Source organism: Drosophila willistoni, assembly GCF_018902025.1.
Source record: "Drosophila willistoni isolate 14030-0811.24 chromosome 2R unlocalized genomic scaffold, UCI_dwil_1.1 Seg200, whole genome shotgun sequence".
Taxonomy (NCBI): Eukaryota; Metazoa; Arthropoda; class Insecta; order Diptera; family Drosophilidae; genus Drosophila; species Drosophila willistoni.
In genome coordinates, this window is record NW_025814051.1 from 5,630,640 (window position 1) to 5,651,678 (window position 21,039).

Sequence of the window (21,039 nt, forward strand, 5' to 3'; positions counted from 1 at the left end):
GTATCTATGTATGCCAAAATGAAAGACTCAAGGCATGCGGTAGTTGGCCACGTTCGAACGAAAGACGAGAAAAGCAGCCAAAAAGCTCATCAAAATACCGATACACATATATATATAAATATTTGTACATACATATATACAGACGAACGTTTCGAAATTAGTTTCGGGAATCGAGAATCATTTCTAAAATAACGCATTCGCTTGAAAAGTTCGCGTCGTTTCACAACGTGTAGAGCAATTGAAGTGTTTTAGAACAATTTTTCGAATCAATATTTATGCATAATTTTTTTGTGCTGCTAAAGTGAGTGATGAAAAGTTAATAAAAATGTGAATGAAATATGACAGAAAATGATTGAATCGGTTGAACGGTTAAACCGGTTCGACCTTATGTAATCAAAAGAGAAAAAAATTAAAATTTGTTTCGAAATATAGGCAGAAAAATGAAATTACGTAATAATAGCAACGCCCCACATAGGCCGACACATACGTATATACGCAATTTTCTAGCTAACTCACATGCGATCTCTCTCTCTGTCTCTCTCTCTCTATATACGTATTGAAATATATATATATATGGGATCAGGGATCTATATTTAGGCGACAACCCACACAGTCGCACACACACACATTCCTACATACACTTGTTGTCTGTTTACAACAACAATACAAAGGCCTAATTAACTGCTAAAAGGTGTAAAAAAAATAAAGAAAATTATATCCTAAATATCCGGTTACGGCATTTCTCGAAAATCAATGGGAAAATATGTTCATATTTGGAAAGAAACACACACACAAACACCCACACATTTATCTACATAAATATAGACTAGATATATATATATGTGTGTGCCATATGTCTGCTGCCAAAAATGGGTCATAAGCATAAAAATTTTGAAGAAGAAAAAAATATACCCAAAATAAACAAAACCATAACTTGACTAAATTTTTAATTTGAACTTTTTTATTTTATTTTACAGGGAAGTTTTGGGCTCACGACGCGATTGATAGGAAAATTTTAAAAGTCCCAAATATTTACACACATTTCTCGAGTTTTTAAGTTTAAAAGCGAAATTTAATCAAGATGCCGAAGCCAATCGCAAGTCAGGAGGATGAAGATCCCACCCCTTACTTGTTCGTGTCTTTGGAACAAAGACGTATCGATCAATCGAAACCCTATGACTCGAAGAAGAACTGCTGGGTGCCCGATGAGAAGGAGGGTTATCTCCTTGGTGAAATCAAGGCCACCAAGGGTGATATCGTCTCCGTTGGCTTGCCTGGTGGAGAGGTAATGATATAAAGTACCAAAACAAAACAAAACAAAACAAAAGGAAAAAAAAATGAAATACGCAATGAAAACAATTTTGTAAATCATAATGAAGAAATTGAAAGTTTTTGTACAAACATTTTTTCTTATATTTGGTACTACAAATATGAATGAAAATCTTTGTACAAATGTTCAAACTCATTATGATATATCACATACAAATCCTACATGCCTACCTCATCCTACCTGCCATATATAGGTAAAAGATTTCAAATCCGAGAAGGTGGAAAAAGTGAATCCACCAAAATTCGAAAAAATTGAAGATATGGCCGACATGACTGTCTTGAACACACCCTGTGTCCTGCACAATTTGCGTCAACGTTATTATGCTAAGCTTATCTATGTAAGTTTATATTTACTAGAATATCACTAATTTTTCTTTTTTTTCGCGGGGTCGCGTTCTCTTCTCTTTCTCTTTTTACTCCTAACACTAAATTGGGTTGATGGGGTTATGACCGAAAAACGATTGTTAAAATTATGGGTTGAAAATGTGGGTGTGACTGTAATAAATAGACAAGAGACTTCAAGAAAGATCAGCTCCAGCAAGTGAACCCTCCAAAATACGAAAAAGCCGAGGATATGTCTAACTTGACATACCTTAACGATGCCTCTGTGCTCCATAACTTGAGACAGAGATACTACAACAAGCTCATCTATGTAAGTAATTGTCATACCGGTATGACAATCTATATACGCGTTCTATGTTACATATCATCCCAAAAAACGAAATTCCTCAGCTTTTGTTTAATATCATACACCAAAACAACACAAAATTGAAATTATGAACCAAAGAAAAGAAAAAAAATTAAAGTTTTCTCAGCTTCAGTTGAAACTAATGCAACTTTTTTTTTTCAAATAGTAAACTAATATCAAAATTTTTAGAAAACTCTCATGGAAAATCAAAGATCATACATTACCTCATATTGCTGAAAGAAAAGATGTGATAGATGAAAAATTACTATATCTTTTCATTTTTTCACTAACCACTTAAGCTAATATCATTTGTAGAATTTGCATTAATAATTTAGCTTTTACTAAATAAAACGAATCAAAACCGAATTTTTGTCGTCCCAGTCAAGATGAACTTTACGCTGGAGTCAAAAATATATATGATTAAGTGGTTCAATACACTACACACAACCACACACACCAACACACCAATACACCCACCCACCAATACACACAACACACAAAAAAACACTCGAAAAGCCACCAAAAATGGAAATTGAGCTGAACAAATCCTACAAATATCATCATGTACCCACACACTGTTTTTATTCCCCAAAATGTAGTTGTTAGTAGAAAGCAAAAAAACCACAAAAAAACTGGTAGACCCAACAGACTGGTTACTAAAAACATACGTTTTATCCTCTATCTATCTTCCTATCTAGATGGGTTTGGAAATTTACTCTTAAAAAACAGGACTTTAGAGCAGCAGCATTGTTACCTACTGAATGACAATGTTCTCTCAAAAGTTGCCCATATACGTTCAAGAGTAAAATGAAAAACCCAACATAAATTTTGACTAATCCCTTTTCCAAATCAATCTAACCGATAAAAATATTGAAAAATTCCATTTTATTAATATATATTTGTTTTATCATACTTTTCATACATTGACAACGTAGACCTACTCAGGTCTTTTCTGCGTTGCCATCAATCCTTACAAGCGCTACCCTGTGTATACCAACCGTTGCGCTAAGATGTACCGTGGCAAGCGCCGTAATGAAGTGCCACCCCATATTTTCGCCATCTCTGATGGTGCCTACGTGGACATGTTGACCAATCACGTTAATCAATCTATGTTGATTACCGGTGAGTCTGGTGCCGGTAAGACTGAGAACACCAAGAAGGTAATTGCTTACTTCGCCACCGTTGGTGCATCGACCAAGAAGGATGAGTCACAGAAGAACAAGGGTTCCCTGGAAGATCAGGTTGTGCAAACTAACCCTGTGCTTGAGGCTTTCGGTAACGCTAAGACCGTGCGTAACGATAACTCTTCCCGTTTCGTAAGTACTTAAAAAAACAAATACCAAATCATCAAATCATATAAATTAAATGAAATTCTCTCTTACTCTCAAATATAGGGTAAATTCATCCGTATTCACTTCGGTCCCACTGGTAAACTGGCTGGTGCTGATATTGAGACTTGTAAGTTTTACTTAAAATCAACTTGGAAAGGCGAATAGAAACTCTAATGATTTTCCTTCTTGTCTCTCTCTTACAGATCTGTTGGAGAAGGCTCGTGTCATCTCTCAGCAATCTCTGGAGCGTTCTTACCACATTTTCTACCAGATCATGTCTGGCTCCGTGGCCGGTGTGAAAGGTATACAAAAATCATACAAAAACCACATATTCACAAAAACAACACATACATATATCCATCCAAAAATCGAATCAATACTATATTGTTTTTTCTTAGGATAATGTGTTTAGGTTCAATTTATATTTCAAACCAACAACATTCACACACAACCACAAACACTTAATCTTGATACAAATTCTATATATTATCTTACTATATCCATGTAGACATTTGTCTGTTGACCGATAACATCTACGATTACCACATTGTATCCCAGGGCAAGGTTACTGTGCCCAGTATCGATGATGCTGAGGAATTCTCCCTCACAGATGTAATTGTCCCAAAACTCTCTCTATCTAATAACCCAAAAGCCAAAACAAAAAGTTTTTTTTATTTATTAACTCTTGCTAAGTAATTCGTAGGCCAAAAAAACAAAACACACCGAATTCAATATTATGCTTAGCTCTATGATTATCCCAAACCCTATGAACAAACATCCCAAAGAACGGATGGTTTGGTTTACGTAGAAGGCTTTTACCTATCTATCAATTCCTTTTAATAATCATTACATAAATATTTAACTAATCCATTCCATATCTTATACCATATCCATCTTGATGAAAAAACATTTATTATAACCACAAAACTTCCTTTTACCTTTTTCCATATATGCCAAAAATATCTTCCCAAACATCATATACATATGCAAAAAATAAAAAAAACACACACACGCACAACTTCTACGGAATCGGCAAATGTTGTGATATAGATTATTGTCTTTTATCGAACAACATTTACGATTATCGTATTGTATCGCAAGGCAAAACGACTATACCTAGTGTTAACGATGCTGAAGAATGGGTCCTAGTGGATGTAAGGCCATACAGAACATGGTTACTTAACATGCCTAACTACCTATTGTAAAAAGATAGAAATCCAAACATAATTCAATGTTTTAACTCAACTCAATCAATGCTTTGATCTTTGTCTATTGGGCAAAAGTATAACTTCAAAATTTTATAATTCAATACCAATTTTCGAAATCAAAAACAAAAACCTTTGCCCAAAACGAAAATAAAAAACTTTATGTTGTGTGTCCTTTCATGTCGTCCCAAACTAAAGCCTAATGCCTTTAAGCAAAATGCAAAATTTCATAACACTAAACACTTAATTCTTAAACCTTAACAACCATATATTGATTAGTTTTAGTTGAGAAACTATAGATGTTAGTTAGTTGTTAGTCATTAGGGTCACAACACATAGAATACATACACATACATATATATACATACACAACTTTGAGTAAATAGAAACTTTAACGATTAATCCATCAATAGAGATGGTATTTCTAACGCAACATATTGGTGATTATCCTGGCATATGTCAGGGTAAGACAAGGATACCCGGTGTCAACGATGGTGAAGAATTTGAATTAACTGATGTAAGTGATGAGAGCAAGCGACTGATTGATTTCCCGACATGAAAAAAAAACCCCCGTAAAAGTTGTTAAAGTTGAAAAAAAAAACTATTGTAATATATTTTCTATAAATATTTCTTACTCTCACTCTCTCTTTCTCTCTATGTATCTTGTTGTAGCTCTTCACAAAACATCTTTTTGTATATATATTTGATAACTTTTCCAAATGTTATTCCGGAATTATCTATCTCTCTCTCTCTCTATCTCTCTCACTCTCTCTATCTAAGTCTCTTTTTATATCTTGCAATATAACTCCTTTGCACTATTCCTGGCTGGGAGCAGGTGGTTTGACCTCAGCTTACATTTGATTTTCAACATTTTCGCTTAATTTGACACCGGGTTTCAATTGTAGTTAACTCAAAGGTTAAGCCCGCTCCTGGTTAAACACAATCTTAAGATTTTGCACACACACACAGACACACAAAACACACGGCACACACAACAACAGCACACTTCAATATACTTTCTCCTGTCCTGCCACACACAGACACACTCCCCACTTAGTCATAGAGTCTTTCTCTCGTTTTGTTGTTTTGTTTCACAACCTTCTCTCCGACTTCAATGTAGACATGTGCTTCCTCTCTGATAACATTTACGACTACTATAACGTATCCCAGGGTAAAGTTACTGTACCCAACATGGATGATGGTGAGGAATTCCAGCTTGCAGATGTAAGTGCCGCAACCATACAAAAAAAAAAACCAAAAAAACCAAAAAAACCAAAACAAAAAAAAAACAACCAACACACACACTGAAGATGATGATTTTGGTCTGACAAAAACCAAAACCAAAAACCGACAAAACATTTGTGTGTGTTTTTATATAGTTTTCTTTCACCTTCTCTCTGTGTGTTACTTGGAATGCTACGAATGAGGAATGACGGAAATCCTTGCATCTAAAAAACCAAAAATATATACGACGATCAATTCAATTTTATGTTTGCCTTGGAATGTGTATGCCTCTAAATTTTAGACCCCTTGACCACCAAACAAAAAACAAAAAGAAGATATTTGTGATAATTTGTAACGAAAAAAAAGCGTTAAACCGCTGATAAGCGTACAAATTCATATGATAGTCCTTCTTTATGCTCCCACCCTTTTTAGAGATAAATACGTATGTATAAAATACTGTATAGACTGTTCTTAAACAGGCCTCTCAACAGACTCTGAGTGCCTTTTTTGTGTTAGGTTCAGCACGAAAACTCCATTTCCCCACAAAATCCCTAAACCACCAAAAACAACCTTTCTCTTCCATAGTCTAAGAGTCTTGTTTTAGTATATAAGGCCAAATATATATATTAATATATATAGAACCGGCAATCCATATCACCAAGCTATCTATTGATTCCGGAATACTTAAGCCACCTGTATTTGGTAATATCCGAATAGAAAATCCTGTAGTTTTTCTTTTAGGTCTAACTAATCTCTGCATGTTTGCATGATCAAAAAAAGATTAAAACTTTAATTTAATAAACAGCTTAAAAAAATGCCAATAACCGTAATGAGAAACGATTTGATCAAAATTCATAAAATTAATATATTATATTTTTAATCTATTCGAAAAAAATTATAGCAAGCCTTCGACATCTTGGGCTTCACCAAGCAAGAGAAGGAGGATGTGTACAGAATCACCGCCGCTGTCATGCACATGGGTGGCATGAAGTTCAAGCAACGTGGTCGCGAGGAGCAGGCTGAACAGGATGGTGAAGAGGAGGGTGGTCGTGTATCGAAATTGTTCGGTTGCGATACCGCTGAGTTGTACAAGAACTTGTTGAAGCCCCGCATCAAGGTCGGTAACGAGTTCGTCACCCAGGGTCGTAACGTCCAACAGGTCACCAACTCGATCGGTGCCCTCTGCAAGGGTGTGTTCGATCGTCTCTTCAAATGGCTGGTCAAGAAGTGTAACGAGACTCTGGATACTCAGCAGAAGCGTCAGCATTTCATTGGTGTGCTGGATATTGCTGGTTTTGAAATCTTCGATGTGAGTATGGCACAAGCATTTGGGAACTTGTGCGTTTGCTACTCAAATCGTTAAAATTCTCCCTATACGGGTGATACTTATCGATTTGGCTAGCATTAAAACACTGGGAATGTAGCTCATTTAGATATGGGTAAGATCCAGAAAAGAAACGAATTGGCTTTGATAAGCGAAATAGTTGTCCTATACGGAAAAAAATTTATTGAAAAATTTGGAAACAATTTTTTACAATTTCAATTGGCATTATCCAACTTTATTCACATCTGAGTGGAGCATATTCCACAGTGGCACACACCCAATGAAAAAACAACAACACTAACATATGGTCTTTCTATCTCTCTCAGTTAGTTTTGTCAGGGGTTTTCAATTCATTTGAATTTTAAAAGTAAATATGTGTTTTATCTTTAATTGATATTTAGTACAATGGCTTCGAACAATTGTGTATTAATTTCACCAATGAGAAATTGCAACAGTTCTTTAACCATACCATGTTCGTTTTGGAGCAAGAAGAATACAAACGTGAAGGTATCGATTGGGCCTTCATTGATTTCGGTATGGATTTGTTGGCCTGTATCGATTTGATTGAAAAGGTTTGTGAAGAGCATTCACCCAATGGTCCCAATTGTTTTCGAAAAAAAATTTCCATGTCAATCCAATTGTCAATTATTGTGCACCAGATCAGAAATATGTATATTTCTATCTTCCTGTTTTATGTTTGTCCTTGTCATGCAAATTCTCAAACCTCGAGGGTGGGTTTCAATGAACAGTGAAAATCACAGGTAAACAAATTTAGGTCAATATAACAATAATGCACTGAATGTCACTTGTACGAAATCAACCTTAAACCAAAATCCTATTATTCCCTCCACACCACCAAATATACCAAATATAGTACAACGGTTTCGAGCAACTGTGTATTAACTTCACCAACGAGAAGTTGCAACAATTCTTCAACCATCACATGTTCGTTTTGGAGCAAGAAGAATACAAGCGTGAAGGCATTGATTGGGCCTTCATTGATTTCGGTATGGACTTGTTGGCCTGTATCGATTTGATTGAAAAGGTTCGTCGTCGAGAGCAACATGAAGCTGTTACTTCTTCTATTTTATATATGCCTTTCGTTCTTATACTTAATTGTATCACCTGGTTAAATCATCTAGAACTGATGACCCCAGATATTTATTATTGTTGCAGTCATGCGGAAGAGTGTTGACCCACCCAAAAATAAAAATGTAACTAACCCATCCAAAAAAAAAAAAAAAAGAATCCATCCAATTAACCAAACCCGCCTATATCTTACTATATACATGTTTATATTGTTCTTACGAATCTAGTACAACGGTTTCGAACAATTATGCATCAATTTCACTAACGAAAAACTGCAACAATTCTTCAATCATCATATGTTCGTTTTGGAACAAGAAGAATATCAACGTGAGGGCATCGAATGGACCTTCATTGATTTTGGCATGGATCTGCAATTGTGTATTGATTTGATCGAAAAGGTATAAATATCTTCAACAAAAACAGATAGCCAACTGACCAACATGATAATACACAATTGCAACAACAAAACAAAAACAATCGGAAGAAAAAACAAAAAAAAAAAAAATGAAAAATCTTTACTTTATATGCACTAAAATGCACCCAAAATAAAATAATCATAATAATAATCATAATAATCTCAATAATAATAATAATAACAAAATTTTTAACCTAGTTATGTAAGAACGCCAGAAAAATATTAGCTAATGCCAACTAACTGATGGGTAAGTTTTATGTACTAAAATTAATAATGAATAAAAACAAATTTTTTTCTAGTTTTTAGACATACTATTCAGCGTTTTGTGGCTTTTGTCTAGTTATTATAAATGTATCTAATATGCCAGCTTGTTACTTAAATGTGAATTTTGTAAATGTTGAGCAAAATGAAAGCTAACTTTATATATGTTTTATATTCTCTATTTGTTTGAATCATATAGCCTATGGGTATCTTGTCCATCCTGGAAGAAGAGTCTATGTTCCCCAAGGCCACCGATCAGACCTTCTCGGAGAAGCTGACCAACACCCATTTGGGTAAATCAGCTCCATTCCAGAAGCCCAAGCCTCCAAAGCCCGGCCAGCAGGCTGCCCACTTTGCCATTGGCCATTATGCTGGTGTTGTCGCCTATAACATCACCGGTTGGTTGGAGAAGAACAAGGATCCTTTGAACGACACTGTTGTCGATCAGTTCAAGAAGTCGCAGAACAAGCTGCTTATCGAAATCTTTGCTGATCATGCTGGTCAGTCTGGTGGCGGTGAACAGGCTAAGGGCGGTCGTGGCAAGAAGGGCGGTGGCTTCGCTACTGTCTCATCGGCCTACAAGGAGCAGTTGAACAGCTTGATGACCACTCTGCGTTCCACACAGCCTCACTTCGTCCGTTGCATCATTCCCAACGAAATGAAGCAGCCTGGTCTTGTTGATGCTCACTTGGTTATGCACCAGCTGACATGTAACGGTGTGCTTGAAGGTATCCGTATTTGCCGTAAAGGTTTCCCCAACAGAATGGTCTACCCCGATTTCAAGATGCGGTAAGTATTTTAGATATATAGTCTATATCTTTTACATCTCTTAACATTCTATATACAATATATACAATATACATACATAGTATAAGAAGCATAAAGAAAACATAGCTGCAAAATTTTGAAATTAGTCGAAATTCTTACTCATTGAACTGTTCTGTTTTCTCTGTGTTCTACAGTTTAGTTTAGTTATAGAAAAACTTTTTTTTCTTTTTTTTTTTTAAGTTTAGCACAGAAAGACTGTATATACACACTTAGAGGGTTTTCCTTTTCGATCTCTATATTTAATATGCTTACTTACATAATAATTAACTACTCCTAGTTACATGATTTTGGCCCCGGCTATTATGGCCGCTGAAAAGGTGTTCAAGAATGCGGCCGCCAAATGTTTAGAAGCTGTTGGACTGGAACCCGATATGTATCGCATTGGTCACACTAAGGCACGCAAAAATTCCAAAACCAAACAAAAAAAAAAGTTCCCAAGATTTAGTTTTGAGTTCGTTAAGCGAATGCTCCATAAGATATTCCAATTGTATCACTTAGTGTACCACCCTCTGCCCTTCTGTAAAACCACCAAACCACCCCGATTGCCCCCCCCAAAAAAATGCGAGTCCTTGTCTATATATATGTATATCTATTTATCTCTTTCTATATATGTATATGTATCAACGAATTTGTTTTTATATGTATGTATGTGAAATTTTTTGTACAGGTACCAAATTTTGAACCCACGCGGCATTAAGGATCTTGATGATCCCAAGAAAGCCTCGAAGGTTTTGATTGAATCCACCGAGCTGAATGACGATCTTTATCGTCTGGGTCATACCAAGGCAAATAGATTATTATTTCTATGCTTATAAATTTGGCTATTTCGAATTCGAAATTTACACTTTTACTCAAAAACAGAAGAGAGGATGGCTCTCAAAAAATTCAATTTTTTTTTTTTGTATTCTCACTTTGTGTAGTCAATAATCAAACAATTATTTTGTACTTCTTGTTCCGGTGCTGGATAAAACGCCGAAAACGACGTAAGCACTTGTGAGCCCACACACACACAAACGATCACACGAACACATATACACAATCTATGTATCTGCATACAGGAAAACACTTTGTTTCGAGTGGAAAACATAAATAATATATATTTTAAATATGAAATCAAACCTTACAGCTATCAGATTCTCAATCCAGCCGGCATTACTGGCGTTGATGATCCTAAGAAATGTGGCAGTATTCTATTGGAATCCACCTCATTGGATCCCGATATGTATCGTATTGGACACACAAAGGCACATATTGATATATTCCAATTATGAACTGAAGTTTTTTTTTCTTTATCCAATTTCATGCATTTTGCGTACCCAAAACCAAAAGTAGTTTTTGATCTCTCTCTCTTTCTCTATATCTATCTCCCAACAAATATAAAAATTACACTTGACGAATACCACACAAACTGGCATTCAGTTATACAGAATTACAACTCAACAAATACATACAACAAAAATATATATTTCTTTATCACTCGATCTTGATCTTTTCCACTCGTATATGACACTAGCCTAGCTGAAAGGCTTTACGAGTTTTCTCAGTTTTCCTAGGCGCCCCTTTGGTTAACAAATCAGAAATAAAACCTTAGCATAGGGGCGCTTTTTATCGAAATGTTATTTGATTTTGGAAATGAAAAAATCCCAAAAACCCTTAGCCCTTCCCAAGCCACGATATATACTATACACACACACATACATATATACATATACATAAAAACATACACCTACCCCTACACCCAATCCAGCCTATTTGGAGCATGGGTTTTTCAATTATTATATTTTTTTTAAGAATGGAAGTAGTTCGAATTATTTGTTAGATCACATGAATATGTAAATAACCCTAGATGAATAAGTTAGAGTATACTAATACGGAGAAAAAAAAAATGGAACAAGAGCACAAAACCTTTTTTTTGTCGATAAAACTGTAGTTTATCATTATTAAACATCCTACATCCTATATGTTCAACTCGTACTACAACAACTACAACAACAAACAACATGTAGCTACCAAATCCTGAACCCCAAGGGTATCAAGGGTCTTGATGATCCCAAGAAATGCACGAAGATCCTTATCGAATCGACCGAATTGAACGATGATCAATACCGTTTGGGTAACACAAAGGTGCACGAATAAACCATACTATACTATACTATATAAATATACTTCAAAAAACACACACTTCGTCGTTTATGGCTCTAAAATACAGATGTCCAGACATAAAACTCCTACAAGCACACACATATGCAAGCCACAAACCCCACTCCAGCAACCCACTCCCCACAAACCACAACCTAAGCAAAAAGACTTAGAGTGGTCACAAATGAAAACACTTTACAAAAAAGTAGTAAACCCCTCAAGCACCCACCTCAAATAAAAAAAAAACACCCTATTGAATTGGTATCTATTGATTAAATATAATAAAATGTAGTAGTAACTTACTTAGACGTAACTCTACTATATACTAACCCATACCAAAAACTGAAAATGAAAACAACAAAACGAAAATTTATCTAACTAACCTACATTAAACCCTTATACCATATACAGCTACAAAATCATGTGCCCCAAGCAATTGCAGGGCGTTGACAAAGACAAAAAGGCCACTGATATAATCATTAAGTTTATTGATTTGCCCGAAGATCAATACCGTTTGGGTAACACAAAGGTATATGGAGAGACAATATACTTTACACACACCGTGCACACATTCACACACACACACACGAATTTTACACCTCACATTTCGCTCACCTACACTTGATGTTGCTTATGGCCTTTCTCTTGAAGAGGTCTTAACCAATACAAATCTCTTGTTAACACAAATCCTGATATTAATAGCTTTTAGTACAAAGCTTTTTAGTCAAAGATTTTGGTTAAAAAAGAAATTTCGGTTAAGCCTTGTTGGAGATGAAATATCACTTTTGCTTACTTGGCTAGTTTTTAAGGCTTATATGTTGCATCTGAATGTCTTAATCCCACATATAAAAATTATCTCATATTTACTACTATTACTAGATATAATTCTTTTGTCTTGTTTTTTGTGTAATGTTTTCACTTTGTTTAATGTTTTTGTATTCTCTGTTACCTGTATGTATCCATCCTACTCTATCTATCCCAGTTCAACCTGTCGAAAAGTGTTTTTGAAGAAATGCTTAAGCAAAAAGAAAAAAAAATCGCTTAGTGCACGCAAAACGAATCTTTTAGCCAATTTACCAGAAATCTAACCTATTGTTTTTTTTATCCCTTCCCCTCAAAAAAAAAAACCCTTAAACACAACTTGTAAAATAAATAGGTGTTCTTCCGTGCCGGTGTCCTGGGTCAGATGGAGGAGTTCCGTGATGAGCGTTTGGGCAAGATTATGTCCTGGATGCAAGCCTGGGCTCGTGGTTACTTGTCCCGCAAGGGCTTCAAGAAGCTGCAAGAACAGCGTGTTGCCCTCAAGGTTGTGCAACGCAACTTGCGCAAATACTTGCAACTGCGTACCTGGCCATGGTACAAACTGTGGCAGAAGGTCAAGCCTTTGCTCAACGTCAGCCGTATTGAGGATGAAATTGCCGTGAGTATATATACATAAATGACAAGAGAACCAAAAATTCAAAGATGATCAGCTAGGTCATCTTTGTATTTATTTATGGTCGACTATTGTTTCATACTGAACTTGCTTGAGGCACTTAGCACTTGTGGTTAGCAATCATGGGGGAAAAAATAAAAATCATTTAATTGGATGAATTTCGGGCAGCTGCATTTCGTTTTATGCAAAATGGCCAAAAAATTCTTGCGCCTTAATTAAGCGCAAAACATAATACCTCAACATTGACATGGACACACCCTGAAAGCGAAGCTAAATGCAACCCACGCATATTGTATATGACTAGGCCCATAACTTAGCAAAGAGATTACACACCAGCTGCCTCTCACTCACTCGCTCACTCACTCACCCACTCATTCACTCATTACGAAAATGATTTTCGAATTTAAATTTGTATCGAATCAATTGCGATATATGTTTATCCAAAAATAGATGCTGTCATAATCTAGCACCTTGTTTCTTATTTCGGTATGGCTGTTTACTCGATTTAGAATCGAGTGGAAATATTTACAATTCACTGGAAACATTTTGCATATGTTGTGCCTCTCCTACCATGGCTACATGCTACATGCCACATCTATCATATAACTTGCCAGGCTTCACGCGCTATTTTTGAAAAAAATGAAAATACACCAACGAGCTAGAAGAATCGACCTAAGAGGATGGAAGGGGAGATGGGCACAATTAGTTTGCCAATTAGCTTGCTAATTAAATAATAAAAAAACGAAAGCAGTCATCGGGCGCCATTGGGTAGCTTAACCATTGGATGGGAACGAAAGGGCGGGGGGAATTTGTTGAGATGGTTATACTACACCTGCTGCCATTCCGAAGGCCCGCAAAAAAAAAAAAACTATCCGAAGAAGAGGCAATTACACATGCCACACAACGCCGCAGCTGCCCAGAAAAAATATTCACAAATTCAAATTCGATGAATAAATATGAGTGAGTGAATTTGCTTGTGCGTGTGTATGTGTTCGTTTTTGGGCATTATGTGGGGCGTTGCTAATTTTATTGGGCAAATATTCAGTGCAATAGCCACACACAGTTCCAGTCGCGGTGCGGACCCAAACGAATTAACAACGAACCAAACAAATTCAAGAAAAACATATTCAGTGTACCTTTTGATAACTAGTGTTAATTAAGGAACGTTGTTAATAATCAATTAATATAAAATTCAATTAATAAAATGGCCGATGAAAAGAAATCGAAAAAAACGAAAAAGTCTAGTGAAGCAACCACACCTAGTGCTACGGAAGAACCGACAGCAGCACCAGCAGCAGCAGTAGATCCAGCATCTTCTGCGGAAGTTGCTGCTAGTGAATCTAATGCACCTGCTGCTGATGTTGCCGACGCTCCATTGCCAGCTCAGCAATCAGTTGAACCTAGTGTCGATGACACAAAATCTGCATTTTCTAATCCCACCAACAATTCAAATGACTTACAGCGTCTGGAGGAGAAGGCAAAGAAGGCTGAGGAATTGCATGCCGCTGAAGTGAAAGTACGCAAGGAGTTGGAGGCTCTCAATGCCAAATTGTTGGCTGAGAAGACCGCCCTGTTGGACTCCCTGTCCGGCGAGAAGGGTCAGTTGCAGGACTTCCAGGAGCGCAACGCTAAGTTGACCGCCCAGAAGAACGACCTCGAGAACCAGCTGCGCGTAAGTATTCGCCGCAAATTGAAATAGATTGCAATCAGGCATAACAATTGCTCTCGGTTGCTATTTTTGTGCTATTTGCGCATTTGGCTATAATTAGATTAGCCCGAAAAATTAATCATCTTTTCTTCCGTTTCGTTTTTCGACTCTTGCCACTCTATAGGACATCCAAGAGCGCCTGACTCAGGAGGAAGATGCCCGCAACCAACTGTTCCAACAGAAGAAGAAGGCCGACCAGGAGATCTCTGGCTTGAAGAAGGATATCGAAGATCTGGAATTGAACATCCAGAAGGCCGAGCAAGACAAGGCCACCAAGGATCACCAGATCCGCAACTTGAACGACGAGATCGCCCACCAGGATGAGCTCATCAACAAGTTGAACAAGGAGAAGAAGATGCAGGGTGAGACCAACCAGAAGACTGGTGAGGAACTCCAGTCCGCTGAGGACAAGATTAACCACTTGAACAAGGTTAAGGCCAAGCTCGAACAGACCCTCGATGAACTCGAGGACTCTCTGGAGCGTGAGAAGAAGGTGCGCGGTGATGTTGAGAAGTCCAAGCGCAAGGTTGAGGGTGACCTTAAGTTGACTCAGGAGGCTGTCGCTGATCTTGAGCGCAACAAGAAGGAGTTGGAACAGACCATCCAACGCAAGGACAAGGAATTGTCTTCCATCACTGCCAAGCTCGAGGATGAGCAAGTTGTTGTTGGCAAGCACCAGCGCCAGATCAAGGAACTGCAAGCCCGCATCGAAGAGCTCGAGGAAGAGGTTGAGGCTGAGCGTCAAGCTCGCGCCAAGGCCGAGAAACAGCGTGCCGATTTGGCCCGCGAATTGGAGGAATTGGGCGAGCGTCTGGAAGAGGCTGGCGGTGCCACCTCTGCCCAGATTGAGCTCAACAAGAAGCGTGAGGCTGAGCTCAGCAAATTGCGTCGTGATCTTGAGGAAGCCAACATCCAGCATGAGTCTACCCTCGCCAACCTGCGCAAGAAGCACAACGATGCTGTCGCTGAGATGGCCGAGCAAGTTGATCAGCTCAACAAGCTGAAGGCTAAGTAAGTAGAACGGGCGGGTTGGATATCTTGGCTGAATTTCGCTAGCTTTTTTCACAGGTTGCCAGGAAATGGTATTAACGAGAGACATGGGTTAATTATGCCAAAATGCTTGTATTTATTTCTATATATAGGGCTGAACATGATCGTCAGACTTGCCACAACGAGTTGAATCAGACTCGCACTGCTTGCGATCAATTGGGTCGCGATAAGGTAATATGTCGGTCATATGTCCCGTCGCTGTGGGATTGAAATCTCTAAGCGAGTTCAGCGGGCATATGCACCACACATATACACCAACAACACCAAAAAAACTACACTGAACTTTATACAAAACGTACGCATGTTTAACTTGTACTTGTACTACGTCTAACCTTAAAAAAAAAAAAACAAAAAAAAAGCAACAACATATAGGAAAGGTGTCTCTCGTCTAGGAACGTCTCATCTACCGCTGCTCGCTTCTCGCTCTCTCGCTGTCTTTCTTATGTTTTTCCCCACACCCAAAAAGTGTAACCCACCTCTAACCACCATATACACACTCTCTCTATGTTTTAATCTCAGGGCTGAGAAGGAGAAGAACGAGTACTACGGCCAATTGAACGAACTGCGTGCCGGTGTTGACCACATTACCAACGAGAAGGTACTATCAGATGTTTACTATGATTTATCCTTAGAGATGCTGCTGTAAATTATTAAAGCTGTCGTGTAAAAAATATCCTCGCTTCCCTAAGTTACTAACCTTACACACACATATGTACAAAGTTCTTACACCACAAAAATCACTGTTTTTCGATATATATTCGTGTGAGGTGATCTAATATTTTGCTGTTCTCCTTATTTGTCTAGGCTGCCCAAGAAAAGATTGCCAAGCAGTTGCAGCACACCCTCAACGAAGTCCAATCCAAATTGGATGAGACCAACCGCACTCTGAACGACTTCGATGCCAGCAAGAAGAAGTTGTCCATTGAGAACTCCGATCTGTTGCGCCAGCTGGAGGAAGCCGAATCCCAGGTTTCGCAGTTGTCCAAGATCAAGATCTCCCTGACCACCCAGTTGGAAGATACCAAGCGTCTGGCTGATGAGGAATCTCGCGAGCGCGCCACTTTGTTGGGCAAGTTCCGCAACTTGGAGCACGACCTCGACAACCTGCGCGAACAGGTTGAGGAGGAGGCTGAGGGTAAGGCTGATTTGCAGCGTCAATTGAGCAAGGCCAACGCCGAAGCCCAGGTCTGGCGTAGCAAGTACGAATCGGACGGTGTTGCCCGTTCCGAGGAGTTGGAGGAAGCCAAGAGGAAGTTGCAGGCCCGTTTGGCTGAGGCTGAAGAGACCATTGAGTCCCTCAACCAGAAGTGCATTGGTCTGGAGAAGACCAAGCAGCGTCTGTCCACTGAAGTGGAGGATCTGCAATTGGAAGTGGACCGTGCCAACGCCATTGCCAACGCCGCCGAGAAGAAGCAGAAGGCATTCGACAAGATCATTGGCGAATGGAAACTCAAGGTCGATGATTTGGCCGCTGAATTGGATGCTTCCCAGAAGGAGTGCCGCAACTACTCCACTGAATTGTTCCGTCTCAAGGGTGCCTATGAGGAGGGACAGGAGCAGCTTGAGGCTGTGCGTCGTGAGAACAAGAACTTGGCTGATGAAGTCAAGGATCTGCTTGACCAGATCGGTGAGGGTGGCCGCAACATCCACGAAATCGAGAAGGCTCGCAAGCGTCTTGAAGCCGAAAAGGATGAACTCCAGGCTGCTTTGGAAGAGGCTGAGGCCGCTCTTGAGCAGGAGGAGAACAAGGTTCTGCGCGCTCAATTGGAATTGTCCCAAGTCCGCCAGGAAATCGATCGCCGTATCCAGGAGAAGGAAGAGGAATTCGAGAACACCCGCAAGAACCACCAGCGCGCTCTCGACTCCATGCAGGCCTCCCTCGAAGCCGAAGCCAAGGGCAAGGCTGAGGCCCTGCGCATGAAGAAGAAGTTGGAAGCCGACATCAACGAATTGGAGATTGCTCTGGATCATGCCAACAAGGTAAGCGAAATCATCTGAATAACTACATCTTGAAACGGTTTCTTACATCATTATCCAATTTACATTATAGGCTAACGCCGAGGCCCAGAAGAACATCAAGCGCTACCAACAGCAGTTGAAGGATATCCAGACCGCTCTGGAGGAAGAACAGCGTGCCCGCGATGATGCCCGTGAACAGTTGGGCATCTCTGAGCGTCGTGCCAATGCTCTGCAGAACGAACTCGAGGAGTCCCGCACTCTGTTGGAGCAGGCCGACCGTGGCCGTCGCCAAGCCGAACAGGAATTGGCCGATGCCCACGAGCAGTTGAACGAAGTTTCTGCCCAGAACGCTTCCATCTCTGCTGCCAAGAGGAAATTGGAGTCTGAGCTCCAGACCCTCCACTCCGACTTGGATGAGCTCCTGAACGAAGCCAAGAACTCCGAAGAGAAGGCCAAGAAGGCTATGGTTGATGCCGCCCGCCTGGCTGATGAACTCCGTGCCGAGCAGGATCATGCCCAGACCCAGGAGAAATTGAGAAAGGCCCTGGAACAGCAAATCAAGGAATTGCAAGTCCGTCTGGATGAGGCTGAGGCCAACGCCCTTAAGGGTGGCAAGAAGGCCATTCAGAAGTTGGAGCAACGCGTCCGCGAATTGGAGAACGAATTGGACGGTGAGCAGCGCCGTCATGCTGATGCCCAGAAGAACCTGCGCAAGTCCGAGCGTCGCGTCAAGGAATTGAGCTTCCAGTCTGAGGAGGACCGCAAGAACCACGAGCGCATGCAAGATCTGGTCGACAAACTGCAACAGAAGATCAAGACATACAAGAGGCAGATTGAGGAAGCCGAGGAAATCGCTGCCCTCAACTTGGCCAAATTCCGCAAGGCCCAGCAGGAGCTCGAGGAAGCCGAGGAGCGTGCCGATCTGGCTGAGCAGGCAATTAGCAAATTCCGTGCCAAGGGACGTGCCGGTTCGGTTGGACGTGGTGCCAGCCCAGCGGTAAGTTCCATTCCCTAAAATACCAACTATACAATTTAAAAATCAGGGAAAAAGAAAAATTATATTTGTGCTTGGATACCGAAAGGTTTTCTTCTTTTCTTTTATTCTGATTTTTTATCCCCCCAATTCGATTCCAATCCCGAATTCGAACACGAATGCTTTAAGCAATCATTTTGCTTACACCAATCCGATAAAAACTGAATCAGTTCATATATAAAAATATATATATATATTATTTTTCCCTTTCATATTGCGCCTGCGCCACTTCTCACCTCTACAATATATCGAAATCGATCAAAAAAAACAGATTTAAATGAATCAATCAATTTTCAAATCAAAAAATTAAAACCAAAAAAAAAACAAAAAAAAAACATTTTTGAATAATGAGAGAACAAAACATGCAAAGAGAATTATAGCTTATAAGAATTATTATACTATCATAATAATATAATATAAAATAATAATATACATAGAACCATCAAACGACATTCGAAAAAAAAAACACACATCTAGAAAACTGAAATGGGAAAAGAAACACATACAAAAAAAAAAAAAAAAAATAACAGGATGATAAAGTATATATATAATATACTACGAAATCGAAACAAATGGAATATCATCGATACCTGGTACCAAAAATGCGTTCATTTTTGCAAAAAAAAAGCTTTGCCTTCTCTACCAAAATCAACCATTATATATTATATACTTTCGCTATATGAAACCAAACATATCATATCCTACTATATATACTACAGCCGACAGCGTCAAAGGGTGGCCGCAAAGGCGCGCTGCTGGAGCTGGAGTAAGAATTTAACAGTTAAAACAAAGATAAATGCCAAAAAAAGAAAGAAACAAAAAATTTAAAGAATACCAAAGTATAACTCATCTAGAAATCTTTTGAAACATTTGTAAGTGGATATATTGGTACGAGACTGTACTTTTGTTGTACTAGTTGTTCTTGTCGTTTGTTCGAATATTTGCCATTTTCCTCCAAAAGCACACATCAAACTGAAAAAAAAGTACAGTCACAAATCAAAGATCATAGTCAATTCTCATGCTCGTTCTCGCTATCTCTCTCGACTCGCTACTTCATTTACATGTAACGTTTCGTCTACTCTCGTTCATTTCCGGTACTCGTCGTTTTTTCCCCCTTTACTCGTACTCGTTAAGTAATGTACGTTCTTTTCCGTTTATACCCTGTTGTTTTTTTTTGCAAAGAGCTCAAGACAATGCTCAATTTGTGTCGTTCTTAGTTGATATGTTTTATTCCCCCCTCTTTTTGTAAGCAGACGTCTAGAAAATGTTTTATTTCATAAGGCGTTAGATAATCCACAGCATGTAATTTAATTTATTTAAATTTATTAAATAATATTAATAACATTTCTTATCTTATTCTCTCTTTATTTATATAGCCCCGTGCGACGTCCGTTAGGCCACAATTCGACGGTTTGGCTTTCCCACCCAGATTCGACCTTGCTCCTGAAAACGAATTCTAAATGCCATTTCAACAATTTTTTATTTTAAACAATTTTTTAATTTAAATATTGATATTTCATAATGCTTATGTTTATGATTTTAATTTAATTTCTTAATTTTTAAAACAACAACTACAAAAAAAAAACAACAACAACAAAGAAGAAAAGGAAAAATAAAACTATATAACAAATATACATATATATGAAAATATCGAGAAAACAAAAAAGAATCACAACATCGTTCAAGAAGACGGGAGGCAACAAAATGCACTTAAAATGGCAATGATCTAACCATAGATCGTGGAGATCATATCGAAAAAACTGAAGACAAAAGGTTAAATGGAGCATAAGTAACTTTTCTGTCCCTAGGGCAATAGAAATATTCACTTTGGATCTTAACTCCAGCGTTACCCGGGTATTTGTATTTATATTTTTTATACAAAAAAAAAACAAAAGAAAAAAAATCCAAAAACCAAAAAGAAAACCATAAATGCATTCAACAACAACAACAAAAACAACATCATCAAAAAGAGGCCCCGTTAAACCAACCAATGAAAATAATAATAATCATAGAAAGTTCGT

General features: G+C 38.4%; 1 protein-coding gene across 32 annotated transcripts; it reads left to right on the plus strand.

Annotated features, from left to right (window-relative positions):
* The first annotated feature begins 995 nt into the window (after positions 1–995).
* On the plus strand, positions 996–20,524 carry LOC6643711 (myosin heavy chain, muscle). 32 transcript variants are annotated; one of them, XM_047011067.1, is made up of 18 exons: positions 997–1,285; positions 1,838–1,981; positions 2,953–3,333; positions 3,412–3,475; positions 3,552–3,650; positions 3,857–3,960; positions 6,679–7,086; positions 7,976–8,146; positions 9,066–9,655; positions 11,701–11,818; positions 12,990–13,253; positions 14,731–14,940; positions 15,101–15,987; positions 16,546–16,624; positions 16,831–18,006; positions 18,077–18,982; positions 19,738–19,890; positions 20,395–20,524. In XM_047011067.1, the coding sequence occupies exons 1-17, from the start codon at positions 1,082–1,084 to the stop codon at positions 19,786–19,788; spliced, it is 5,856 nt and encodes a 1,951-aa protein (XP_046867023.1). In that variant the 5' UTR covers positions 997–1,081; the 3' UTR covers positions 19,789–19,890; positions 20,395–20,524. The 32 variants fall into 32 exon arrangements, with proteins under 32 accessions (XP_023032262.1, XP_046867022.1, XP_046867023.1 ...); XM_047011068.1 differs by lacking the exon at positions 11,701–11,818 and adding an exon at positions 12,245–12,362; XM_047011069.1 differs by lacking the exons at positions 3,857–3,960; positions 11,701–11,818; positions 16,546–16,624 and adding exons at positions 5,674–5,777; positions 10,821–10,938; positions 16,119–16,197.
* Positions 20,525–21,039: the final 515 nt, after the last annotated feature.